Genomic DNA, 13,884 nt, shown 5'->3' on the forward strand with positions numbered 1-13,884 from the left:
ATGCTTAAACTTATTTCTTCTGCATAGTCTTGAAAAGGAATTTTTTTTAAAGTCCTTCCTTATGTATTACTTTTTCCTCCTTAAAATACAATCTTTAATTCAACTTAGCTCCCAACAGGTTTTAAGGTAATTACTTTCCCTTTTATTTTATGAAATAAACTATAATTTCAATGATTCAGAAATTAAACTAATCAGCATGCCATATTTATTAAAAGAATAATAAAAGAATAATTATTGCAGAACCTGTAGTTTGTTTTACAATGTTAAGATTAGTTTGTAAAACTTTGCGTCATTTTTCCCAGTGCCAAGATGCTTCAGGTTAAAATATTGTTCGAGATGAAGAGAGAACTTGCTGTTCCTTTCCTGTTTATTTTTTAAGCTAATCCATGTCATAATTTTAAAAACCACTGGCATGATCTCCGCCAAGGCTCAGCCACCTACGGCCCCCTTTACCAGCCAGCCTTGGTCTAGCAAGGCAGACCAAGGTTACAACTAATATGCTGACACCGAATGTAAGCTGCGCCTCGCAAGGCAGAACAAGCTCATGGTGAGAACGTGGTTACCTAGAGACCCCCAGGCTCCTCAATCATCACCTTACCTCAGATTCATCAGTAGATTCTTCAAGAGACCCGGTTTCCTACAAAGCACAGAGGGGGAAAATGGTCAGAACAGATGACAAAACAATGTAAGATATTTTCAAGGGAAGAATCCTCATGCCCGCCCACCAATCTCCAGCTGGCCTGTGTGGAGGTAATCTGCAAGTCCAGTATAAATTAGGATTCCACACGGTCTGATTGTCTCAGGCCACCTACTTCTCCACACCCTGCAGGACTGGGATGCTTACTCTGGGGCCACACAAATCTACAGCTCCTGCTGACCTCCCTGGCCTGAGCAGTCAGCAAGTTAACAAATGAGCCCAGGAATTGTCATGTGAGTACAAGGGAGGGCTTTTCCCTCTCTAAAAATGCAAATCAGCCTGGCAAAGCAGCCTTACTCATCTCAGAAGGGAAGAGGAAACTGCCATCTCAAATTATCTGTAAGCCAGTTTTTACACTGAAAAGCTCCTGTGCTATTATTATTATGCTATTAATCTGGTGTGGCCAAAATGACGGTCTTGCTTAAACAGCTTTTACAAAAGAATTCCGAGAGGGGTACCGATCAGACAGTGTGCAAACAAGCTGTGTAATTTACATCCACTCTTTAAACCATTAACTGGAAGACAAATTCTGCCATTTAACAGTTTCCCTCTTGCTAGACCATGAATCTTGCTGCTCTGGAGAAAACAAAGCAAAAGGGGAAAAACTGACTTGATCCTGCTAATCTCTCACCTGTCCACGGAAAGAGAGAATGTGCTGACGCCACGCGTCCTCAAAGAGGTCAGCAAAATGAAGATTTACTTAACGTGCTTATAGATATCAATAGCAATAAAAGGTTACAACTAATATGCTGACACCAAGTGTAAGCATTTTACAACAATCCACGAGATAAAGAAAGAATGGGGCAAGGGCATTTTAGATATAAAGAATATTTTTTCAAGAAAAAGAATGAACATTTTAAAGCAAGTTAGATGCATATGTTACTCAATGTAAATTGGACAGCAGGATAAATGCAAATCTAGTGTTTGGAAACATTTTAACTTCATCCGTGGAAACTCAGTAAGAAGGTGACAGGTGGCAGGCTGCCTGGGTAGCAGCCCTGTGGACAACAGTCCCTGCTCCTAAAGGCCACCTGGAAAATGGGGATGAAAGTTACAAGCAATTAAGAATTTTATTGTAGTTATACCATTAACCATGATGAATATGAAAATCTCCCTTATGCTGCAATGCAGCCTATTTAGTTTAATGTTATTCTACGAATTAGGAAGGTATTATTAATTTGGAGCTACAATCTCTCCACAATAATGTTTTGTTCTTAGCATTAATACGACAGATTAAAAAGCCAATGATTCTACTACTATTTGACAATTCTCCAGAGAGTGAGACACGTACCATGCCTGCCCTTCTAAATTGTTTATCCTCCGTGTTCACCAGCGCCACTTACCCTCCTGATCCTTCTCTTTTGGACATATTCCACTTCATATTAACAGTCACTATTGTGACATCTTTATTGAACATCTATTATATATATTTCCATAATGCTAAATGCTTTACAGGTAGCACCTTGAAATTTCCTAATCACCCCCTGAGATGAGAACACCGAGGCTCAGAGGTTGAACTTCTAACATCCATTCCTTCCTGGAGAGTCTCTGAATATTAAGTTGTTAGCATTAGCAAAACCAGGCTTTGACAAATGTGTCCAACAAAGGTGTCCAACAAAGGACACCTGACTCTGCAGAAAAGTTACGTCATACCAAAGGATATTTTCTTTCATTTGGCATCCATTCAAATATGCACAAGGGTTAAAGGGCAAATGTCTCACTTACATTCTTGATTAAAACAAAAACCTAAGTCCCCACCCAGCAATTTCAATCCAAAAACTCTAAACCAAATTACACTCTCGCCCTGCACCGGAAAGCAGGAAGTGCCAGAATCTGATACCTCAGAGCACGCAGACGCAGAAACCTGGTCTTCGGGGAACACCAGGCTTTCAGAGGTGCTTGCTGCAGCTGCTGGTATGGATCGAGAACATTTCCCCCTGGACACTGTCAGACTTACCCTAAGCACCAGCACAAACCTTCCGAACACAGCTATAAGCGCCAATCCCCAAAATTACACCTTTGTCTACAACCCTCCCAAAGCAATGCATGGGTGACTTTTAGAGAATTAGCCTGGTCTGTTATTTCTTCACTTCACTCATTCAGCAAGCCCCTGCTCTTAATGCTCCAGAGACAGACAAACTAGACCTGCCGGGAATGTCCCCAGTGAGGGACCCAAACAGCAAGGCTGAACCTTGAGGAAGGTTACAATTTAGAAAGAGTCAGTGGTTTTCAAACATTTCTTAAATTCACACTCTATCTTGTAAAGAATCTAATTTTGAATCATGAAAAATATTAAGTTATAAAATCGTGCTGTTCTCTAAATGAACTAAGCCAGACACAAAATGACAACAATTGTAGGGTTCCCCTTCTACAAGACAGAAAGCAGAATGGAGAGTGGGGCTGGGGGAGGGAGTAATGAGGATCACTGTCCAATGGGTACAGTTTCAGTTTGCGATGACGAGTTCTAGACAGGGATGGGTGGCAGCGACGGCTGCACATTGACGCGAACGTACTTAACGCCACTGGAATAAATGTACACTTAAAACTTATTAAACTGGTGAATATTATGGTATGTCTATTATACCACAGCAAAAAAAAAAAAGAAACTGTCCTGTTCTTATTGAAGCAGAAATGATGGGCTAGAAGGTACCCAGTGACAGAACTGTATGTATAGCTGACAAAATTCTGGGCCACAGGTTGAAAGTTAAACTCAACCATCGTTTCCCTTTACCTTTCTTTTGCAAACCAGTCCCTTAAAGTCAATCATCTGCCCAAACCTAAAGATCCTGGCGCCTTGCCATGTGACCTCCTGAATCAGGGTTATCTTCCCCCAACAGGATTGTCTTCCGAACCCCTCAGCTCACACCTAAGGGCCTTGTCCCAAGGGCTACCCTGTGACATACACTGCGGCTAAACACAAAGGCTTCTGGCGCCTTGTCTCCCGCTATCCTACCCAAGGAGCAACTCGCCCCCTTTGCTGGTGATGATGACCAGAAACAGGCAGCTGATCTAAAACAGTAGCAGTCTCCCTCCTCTACAGATTTCTTTCCACTTATAAGCGACACCACATAGATTTTCTCCAGGCAGATGCTTGAATTATTAGCTCATGGCTACAGCAGTTACAGAAGGGGGTCTGGAGGAAGGCAGCGGCACACAGGAGAGAGCTATTCAAACAGAATGTTAGCCACCTAGCAGCAGCCCAGGAAAGGGGCGAGCTGGGCTCTCAGAAGACCCTTCTAGTGAAGGCTTTCAACCCGCCCCCACCCCAATCCTAGCATGAGCAGAGGGCCCACGACAGCGGCCTGTGAGGACTCAGCACAGTAGGCCTGAGAGGCCAGAGGGGTTAGGAAGTCTGTCGGTCAGAAGGAAGGAGAAGCCTGGACCTGCCAGGATGTGAAGTCTCAGACTTTTGAGGGTATAACACAGTTTGTTAGGGGTAAAACAACAGACCTAAGGGGGAGACACGGAAAGCTGGAGCCCAAGGAAGAGCAGCTCTAAACCCTGCAGGATGAAGAAACGGAATAGGGACCAGGACCCAGGATAGCAGTCTACGCTGGAGACAGACATGAAACACAGCTGGACTGCCACCCTCTCTCCCTTCCCAGCAACCTGTGCCACTGCAGAGCTTAATGGCAGAGAGGGGAGGACAGCTTCCGATGTCTGACACAGGCACCGGAAAGAGGAAATCTTCTGTGGGATATGCATCCGATAGCCCTGTGTCACAGAGCCTCGATTTCAAAAAGCTTTTGGGTACCCAGAGACTAAGCTGGTTGAGTAGGACAGATAAAAGAATACCTGAGGAGCTGGCAGGAGCAAGGACTCAGGTTACCAAGCCTGTTCCACCCACTAGCCTGGCCACTGCACTTATTCTGAAGGTGAAGACAAACCTTGATGATGCCTGCTCCCACCTGGTGACTTCGTGACCCAATCTCAAACCTGACTTGGTGTTAGAACCATCTGAACTCAGTTTGGGGAACTGGCCAATACCCGTTAATATAGTCCCATAAGAGCCTAGAATCACACGTATTTGGTAACAAAAACATAAGGAGGACCAAGTACTTAGAAGACAAAAAGGCAACTGTGACTGAGCAGCCATGAATGGGGAACCCAGAAGCCCTGATCTGACGAGGGCTCCCTCTCTGAGGTGGCACTGCTGGTGGCAGAAAGACTGCTAATAATCAGCTGGTGACAGCAGCCTCTAACCAACCAACACAGACAAATATGAGAGGAAAACTTAACAAGGCAATAAGCATGTGCAGCTAAGCTAACTCGTGACTATAGTTACACAATGGTGAAGAGTGGGCCCCCTAAAAATTTCTGACCCTGTGCTTTTGCACCTTCTTGTTTGGGGCTTTCTTTTTCCTTTAGTTATTAGTAAAGTTGCTCTTAATAGGTGTGTCTTAGCCAAACTGTAAGAAAAGAGATTCGTGCATACCTAAGCCAAGCCCACATTTGGATTATAAATCGTTGTACTATTTAAAGACAACCATTTCAATCTGGCCACTTTAAAATGCTTTATCTCGGGCAGCCAGGTGGTCAGTTGGTTAGAGCACAAGCTCTCAACAAGGTTGCGGGTTCAATTCCCACACGGGATGGTGGGCTGCGCCCCTTGCAACTAAAAATTGAAAACGGGAATGGACTTGGAGCTGAGCTGCACCCTCCACAACTAGATTGAAGGACAACGACTTGGAGCTGATGGGCCCTGGAGAAGCACACAGTTCCCCAATATTCCCCAATAAAATTAAAAAAAAAAAGTTTTATCTCATGTCATACTCACAAGAGTCCTGGAGAGTAGAATACTCAGTTTACAGACAAGAAAACTAAGGCGCTCAAATATGTGTCGATTTTTCTTTTATACATGGAAGGGTATGTGCTCATGAACATGTCTCTGACAATCTGCAAATGCTCTACGATAAGGACGCATTTCTCTCATTTCTAAAGCAAAGAGGGAGACTTCAAAACAGAAACTCTCCTATTCGGTGAAGAAATAGATGGTCTAAATGAGCAAATATTTAAAGGACGAGGCTCGGACAAGGCTCCCTACTGTTTGAAAGGGTACCTGGGGAGCTGGCAGAGTAAGACGTGTAGGGAATGTAATCTACAATACATCTGAATTAATAATTTTCAAAAGTTTCAAGAAAAATAACAACATACATCCTACTAAAACCTCACTTACAATTTGACATTTTCAATTCAGAAGGTCATTCTATCCTTAATAAATTCATTTAAACATTTTACTAAGCACCTAGTACCTGTAAAGCACTAGCTCTATGAGAAATACAGACATGAGTAAGCTCTCGTCCTTCTTCTTGAGGACTCAGCAATCTGCAGAAGAGATAAGACAAATACACAAACATCCAGACTTCAAGCAGAATGTTATTCATAAGAGAGGTATGGACAAATACTGTTGGGCATCTGTATATGAAGGTCAACTATAAATCATTTTGGTGCAAGGTAAAACTGCTGTTTAGAAGATTTCCAGGCAGAAGGCAGGGTATTAGTTCTTCCTGTAAACTATATAACATTCGTGTAGTTATTTTTGTGAACTACCTTTACTATACTCAGCATAAACAAAGGTTTCCTGATAATTCTTTAAAAATGTTCATTCATATCCATAAAGTGATTTTTAGTTTGACAGTCTATGAACTGTTTTACATTTTGTTAATTCACTCAGTACACAGATCTATTTTGATTCTTCCAAAAATTAAAGGGGGATAAAAAGCAATCATCAAAGAATACAATGCTCAGAAAAGTTAACGGGAGAGGCTTAGTCTTGCTCATCATCTTCTAGTTTTGTTTGCATTTATAGTACAAGGTGCCAACGGAAAAAAGCTTCCTTTTCCCTAACCTGTCATCACAGTTACTTCTAAAAATCATCTCACTTTTTAAAGCATTCAGGGGAGAGAGGAAAGTTATGTCAAGATTTTCTAAAAGGTTCTTGGTCAGATTTTAATGCAAAATACACAAATAAAGCAGAGAAAAGTTTAACCATTTTTAATCCATAAAGGACTGATAACATAGGTACAATTATTTACTACTTTTCTTTAAAAAAGAACAAAACAATATTTGTGAATGTTTGTTCCTTCCTGCTATTGACAATAGGCTACTGGTCTTTTTGAAAATGACAATGACACCACTGGAGGTGGGAAGGAGGGGTGAATGTCTGCTCTAACCATATGTTGCGGTTAAAACATCAAAGATGAAATAATGACTTGAAGGAAATTTATGAAGGTGATAAGGGCTAATTCTACTTCATAAAGTAAAAAACATAATTTAGAATTAGGTTCTTAAATATTTTTTAAAAGGCAGGGTGTTCTAGGGAAAAGCTCTGAAGATAAAAGATGAGATTTGTTATACAAACAAGTCTGAGCAAGTTATTTAAGTTGTCTGAATCTCAGTATGTTTATCTTTAATATTCAGTCATTTTACACTTATTGAGCATCAAGCATGACTCTTAAGTGTCAGGCATACAGCAGTGAACAAATCCTTGCCATCAGGAATCTTACATTCTAATGGGGAGAATATACAGAAATGAATACAGAAACATACAGGGGGAAAAAGGACGATGACTGCTAAGGAGAAAAATAATGCAGGAAAGAGATTTCAAAGAATGGTCAGGGAAGTTCTCACTCAAAAAGGTAACACTTGGACAAAGATATGAAGAAAACGAGGGAGGAAGCCCTGTAGATATCTGGGGTCAAAAAAGGGAGCAGCATGAGCAAAGGTCCTTAGGTAGAAACATGCCAGCATTGTTAAAGGAACAGAAAGAAAGCCAGTATAGCTGATGCAAAGTGACAAAAGGGAAGAACACTAGTGTAAAATGAGATCAGAGAAGAGGGATAGTAGAGCAACTGGGGCAAAGACCTATAGGGCAAATAGGCCGTTACCAGGATTCAAGCTTTTCCTCAGTGCAATAAGACACCACTGGAAGGTTTAGAACACAGTGCTTTTCCTGACTTATACATCAGAATAAACACCACACAGAATTCTTTTGTGAGGAACAAATGTAATGTGAAAGTGTTCTTTAAACTGAAAAGTGCTGTGAAAATTCAAAGCATTCTTATTTTATCGCTAACTTTCTACATGTCTTTCTACATCAGACAGCTTTGTCGAACTCTTCTGCACAAAACAACAGTAAATCCTAAGGGCAATTCTCTCCATTTCTACCACTCTATACCTAAGAACATAAGGAGTTTGGTTTTTGGCTTTTAAATCAAACCACTAAAAAATTACATTTCAAAATGAAATATGAAAACCAGCAATGAGTCATGAAGTTACGAGTGCTTAATGAGCCTTTTCCTTCGAACCGCTTGGAACAGAAAAGGGAGGCTCCAGTGGCAAGGAGGAGACTCTTAAGTTATCACAATGACCACCCAAACCAAATCTATACCTAATTTCTCGATTATTGGCATAAATCAATGTACACAGGGCAAATTTTCATTATGTAAATGAAGTATATTGCAAATGGTACAAATTATGGACGAGGTAAACTTCTGTTCTTACAGTACTAAACAGCTCATCATCAAACCACTTCTTAGAGGCAATTATGGAAACTGATGGCCTGTTAATCTGTGAGGGAAAACAGTGCTGAGCTGACATGACCCTGGAGATGGAAACAGGTATTTCCCCAGGTTCTGGCCTCTGCTCTTTTTGTCTTTTTTATGTTACTTTGTCATTTCAACTAATGTCTGCCTGCCCATACTGCCTGTATGAAAATAACTACCGCCCTCACTAAATTCTACCCTAAACTCCAGTGCCACATGGCTAGGTTCTGACTGGACATTAGATGACACTGCCATCTGATGTCCTACCAGAAACAATACTTCCTCCTAACCTTTACTATGCCCAACTTTTACTGAGCACTTTAACTTTGTGTACTAACTCATTCCAACTTACACCACCCTTGAAGGACGACATTGTTATTATCTCCACCTTGTATTTTAAAGTTAAATTACAAAGTAAAAAATAACTAGCCGAAAGTTACATATTAAGAAAGACACCAGCCATGGTGACTTAGCTTTGCACCTAAATGCAATAGATACGAAACAAAACTCATCTACTCTCTCCCAACCCTCCTGCAAATCGGCTCTCCCTGTTCTGCTTCGAGTGGAAAGGAATTTATATTTCAGTCACCTGGCCTGGAGCTCAAGTCATCTCTTACATCTCCCACGGGCAGTCAGTCCCTGGGAGCCCAGGCTGCCTTCAAGCCAAAATTTCACCGAGCACAGGCCACAGGGACAGAGTCCCCCCAAAGCCCCCGCCCCCCAAAAAACGGGCCGCCTCAAGACGCCGGGAGTTTGTCGGTGAGCTTTCCCCGGCGCCCTCCAAGAGCTGGTATCCCGCCCGTTTCTCTGCTCCCGAAATGGCCTTTCGCTGACCGCCAACCGCGCAGTGGGCCGCCTCGGCCTCCAGCAGCTCCGCACCTCCACACGCTCCACTCCAGACCCCCGACCACCTCACCCTGGTCTCCTCTTTCCATGCCCGGCAGTTGCAGCCTTTACCTGTTCCTCTGCTTCCGCCATGGTGCAGCCGGAGAATCACGTGACAGACCCGGAAATGAGAGAAAACGGGACAACTGGGCCCCGCGCCTGCTGGGAAATGTAGTTTTAGCAGCATGTGAGCCAGGATGTCTTTTCTAGCTGGTGAGGCTATTGGGCCTTGTTTCTGCTTTCAGCTCTCCAAGCTCAATGAAGTTATGCTTTGGAGAATCTGAACATAACCACTAATAATGCTCTATTTTATTGATGGTCTTATTTTTTCCGTGATTGTTATAGTTTTTATTAATATATACTGTGTATTAGACCTTGGATTTACAGCTTTACATGAATTATCTCATTTAATCCTCCCAGCAATTCCCACTATTATCCCCATTTATAGAGGAGAATATGGTGCCTCAGAGGTCAGACAGCTAAGTAAGAGACAGCAACAGGATTCAAATTTGGTCTCATCTAATGCCAAAGACTTAATTACCAAATGCTGCTTAGTCTAAAAATGTTCTTGCCCTTGTTTTTTATGTATATTAAGTGAATATAAAGCAGTCTTCACGAAGGAAGACCAAAGAACAATTTATACTCCAAAAATATTTATTTAGCTCCTACTTCTTGTTACCGTAAGTTGACATCTGGCATCTGGACATTTGATAGTAAACAATTCTCTGTTGTTTAATTAAATTATAGGTTAAACTTTTATTGAGTATATTCTATAGGTAAATATTCAATATAGAATAAAAATTTGTCCTTGCTAAAATATGTAAAACTGATGCCGGAGGTTCCCAGTATGTCCCGAAGCAGATCCACTAGGAGCAAAAACCAGCTTCTCTTCTTCACATGGGAAATAATTCAGGAGCAAGACAGATGCAGGAAAACACAGGGAGTTTATCAAAGCAAAAGTAAACAGTTGAGAGGGAAGTGCAGGTGAACTCAGAAATCGAGTCACCCTAGAAGGTCTTGATTAGGGTTTTTATCTTCCTGAGGGGGCAGGAATTTAAGGACATCATCCTGTCTCCTCTCTAGGGATGGGATCTTCGTTTTCCTCCTTTTTGTCCTTATTTGGTTCCTCTGGAACTGTCATGACGTCAGGTGTATGATGGGAGTCGAGGCAAATACAGTGTAAATGACATTAAAATTAGCTAAAGGTTAGGCTTGGGTCATGGATAATGTCCCTGCCAGATGAAACTAATTCTTGTTTATCTCTAACCGCAGGTGTCAGGTGCAGTTCAGTTTCCTGTTTTACTTCCTTGAAGGGATGTGCCTCATTCAGTGTCCTGGAGAGAGGGTCAATACCCTAGGCTATCTATCCTGCCTCAAAACCACTGTATTACGTCCATCCTTGCGCATGAATGATTTCATCTCCATTTTCTGTGCACTTTGAACTCTCCTTCCTAATCCTCAGGAATTTGCAGTATCTTGTCCAAAGACAGGCATTTTCTTCTTTCCACGCATGTCCAGTAACTGGTAACTAGCAGAGGGCATCACAAATGGCAGCATGTGGTATGTGCCCAGTGCCCTTTTTGACTCGCTGAGCTAATTGACTCACACCTAGTTGGAAGTCATGGTCTCAGCACTCTGTGCTTTCCAGGTCTCTAGCTGTAGCCTGATTGTCATGCAGGGTGGCATGAGGGGTCTCTGGTCCCACTCCCCACACAAGAACGCAGGATATGGCTAGGCCAAAAAGGAACACCCACGGAGCCATAGGTAGGGAAGTCATACCACTATGGTCTCGCTGGGTTTACACGACATGCGACCTGCTGTCCGCTTTGCTGCCAACCGACCGACTCTCCTCCACTCTCCTTCAATCTCCTCCTCTCTCCTCGACTTCCCTCCGTAGCCGCGGCAGTTATATTAGTGGCCAATGGCTCAATGGTTACAGCTGACGGCCAACCAGCCACAGCTGATGGCCATCTACTACCTGAGCCAGCACCTTTCCACATGGGGCCGAGAGCCTGGACACTGCTCTCTGGGGCTCTGTCCCCACACTGATCAACCCATGATTCTCATGACGAGGATGACCTTATCTGAGATATTTGTCTTCTCCCCAGGGCCTAAACGGCCTCATTTCTATCCTCTTCCTCCAACCCTTGTGGGGGTCCCTCTTCCAGTCTGCTGATCACTTGATCACAAGGGAATGAACAGATAGACCAACCCCAAGGCATTTAGATATCCATAGCCAAGCACCTAATACATTAAGCTCTCTTGCAAAGCAGCCCAGGACCAAATATTGCTCATGATGGGTTCCAAGTCCCACAAAGACTCTTATATAGACCAAACAGGCTCTGGAAACCCCCAGTCAAGTCTCCAGAGGAAAAAGAAATAAGCTTAAACCTTCTACTTTTCTAACTTTCTTCACAAACTGTAATTTTCCCTTTTTCCATTTTGAGATAGACCTACCCATAAATAAACGTCTAGTGGGCCTGACTGAAGATTTAGCCGAAGGTCACTGCAGGTACTCCCCTGCTCACACAACCTCGAAGACTCTGGATACCCCCAAATCTGTTCCCCATTCAGTGTTCTGACTATAATAAAATATGATGAGCATTTGGATCTATTACTATTTCCTTTTGGACAGACTAGAAAGATGAAGAAACACATATATGGAAAGATGAATTAGAGGAAGAAACCCCTAGAGGCAAGAAGGTTCACCCTGGGCCCATGGGCAAGATGAAATTCACATGTGACCTCCAAGCCCCATGTTTTGTCGTGAAAGTTTGGGGTTCCCTTTTCTAGAAGGTCGTCTAGCTCCTGCTACTCAGACTGTGGTCCACAGACCAGCAACCTCAATCTCACTTGGGAGCTTATTAGAAATGAGGAGTTCAGGGCCCCTCCAGAGACCCACTGAGCCAGAATCTGGGTTTTAATTATATCCCTTGGTATATTTACGTTGAAGGAGAAGTGTTAGGCCTAAGAATCTTTCATTCTCTGGCAAATCACCTGTTTCTTTCTTGTGCATCATCAGTTCACCTCTCCCACTTTCAAGCTATGGAGGTAGAGGTGAGAATCAACTTCTCATTTGCAGTCATTAGGACCTAATACTGGGAATAGACTTCAAACCAGACCTAAAACATTATAGTTTCACTGGTTTTTAAGGATTTGTCTCATTAATTTGTTATATAGATCTGAAGTAGTTTACTAATTCAATAAATTGTAATTTTATTAATAACAACCTACTTCATTGTTTAAACAATATGAATGGCTTCAATATTTTCCATTATAGGACAGTATTTCTAAATTTATTAAATTTAAAAAATCAGCAAAGTGGAAAGGTGAGGTAAAAAAAAAAGTTGTCCCTACATCACTTATAATTAAGTGGTAATTTATAGATTCTTTTCCTAATCTTTAGCTTCCATTCCTTCTTAGATTGCTACCTTTTCCAGTCTAACGATCTTTCTCGATAGCCAGTGACAAGCACAGCTACACCACATTACACTACTGACTCCAAGCAATGGTTTTAGCCTTTCCTTAATTGTCTCTCCCAAGTAGCCAGAATAATACTTGTTATTTTTAGGAATTTTGGAAATACTCAGCTTATTTTGCTGTTTAGTTTTCCAAAACCTATACCCACTGAAACCTGTTACCTTCTAATATTCTAGATATCATTTTAACATAGAGCTTATTGGAAGTTTCCCTGTACAAACACACTAGATTTTTTTAAAGACCATTTTTCTAATTACAAAAGTAATGCATATTCATGACAGATAATTGGAAAAATACAAGTAAAATTCAAAAACCACTTATAATTTTTCCATTCAGATTATCATTGTTGGATATATTTCTTTTCTCTCTATCTCTACCTCTACCTCTATCTCTCTCTCCTCTCTTTGTGTTTATTTGAAGTTTTTAAAACAAAAATCATATTATTAAGTTTTGTCATTTGCTTTCTTCACTTAGTTATATTTCAAGATCATTTCCCAATATCATTATAAAATGTTCAAAATCGTGATTTAATGGTGCACATTAAAATTTCATTCTAGGAAAATACCATAATTTATATAATTCATTGTTTTTGATTCATACTTTGAGTATATCTAATATCCTTGCACATAATTTTGGCAGATGCTTTAATGAAAGGTGGTATCAATTGTAGAAATAAATGAATACCAACCAAGTGAAAAAATACAAGGCTATTTATTCCAAACCTGCTTTAGCAAAAAAGTCAGCCACCATCACTTGTGTTTTGGCAGCCACAAAGGCAGGCAGGAGTGCGAAAGCTTTATAGTGGAAAAAAGGGAAGGTTTCAGGTGTGCCTGGATTGGAGGCTGTTGACATGGGGAAGCTGTAACAAGCTAACTATGAGGGCGGTGTCCTGTGTGATTAGTTACGGGACACCGTATTTAGCTTTTTCAGGTTGGTCCTAAGTTGAAAGTGGGGATAAAGATTAAGGAAGCTCTTTGTTATATTAATCGAGTACTGGCCACTTTGGGCTGATTGTTACAGAAGTTTTTGTTTAGCTTCCGGGAGTGTTACTAGACATAGCAGTCTGGCTTCCTGCAAGTCTGCCTGAATAGCAGTCTGGCTTCCACAGCTGGTTATTGTAGATAAAGGGTTGGTTTCCTGAGCAGTTTGCTGCAGATTGTTGGTCAGAGTTTGGTTTTTATATATGGTCTGGCCATTGTCTGTTTGTAGATTCCATCTCTCAGAATTTATATTCCCAAGAGTTATATATGAGATCTCTATACTCTCCTACCATCAAAC

At 41.5% G+C, this 13,884-nt stretch overlaps 1 protein-coding gene across 1 annotated transcript in view; it reads right to left on the reverse strand.

Annotated features, from left to right (window-relative positions):
* The window catches only part of VPS41 (VPS41 subunit of HOPS complex), a 170,663-nt gene extending 161,405 nt beyond the window's left edge, over nucleotides 1-9,258 (reverse strand). Inside the window, exons 1-2 of the mRNA XM_033088546.1 lie at nucleotides 9,199-9,258; nucleotides 599-637 (exon numbers count right to left, since the gene is read on the reverse strand). Of these exons, the coding sequence (XP_032944437.1) occupies nucleotides 599-637; nucleotides 9,199-9,219 (60 nt within the window). The 5' untranslated portion in view covers nucleotides 9,220-9,258. The remainder of the gene's footprint in view (nucleotides 1-598; nucleotides 638-9,198) is intronic.
* Between the last annotated feature and the right edge of the window lie 4,626 nt (nucleotides 9,259-13,884).

The sequence above is a fragment of the Rhinolophus ferrumequinum genome, chromosome 20 (assembly GCF_004115265.2).
Source record: "Rhinolophus ferrumequinum isolate MPI-CBG mRhiFer1 chromosome 20, mRhiFer1_v1.p, whole genome shotgun sequence".
In the NCBI taxonomy this organism is placed as follows: Eukaryota; Metazoa; Chordata; class Mammalia; order Chiroptera; family Rhinolophidae; genus Rhinolophus; species Rhinolophus ferrumequinum.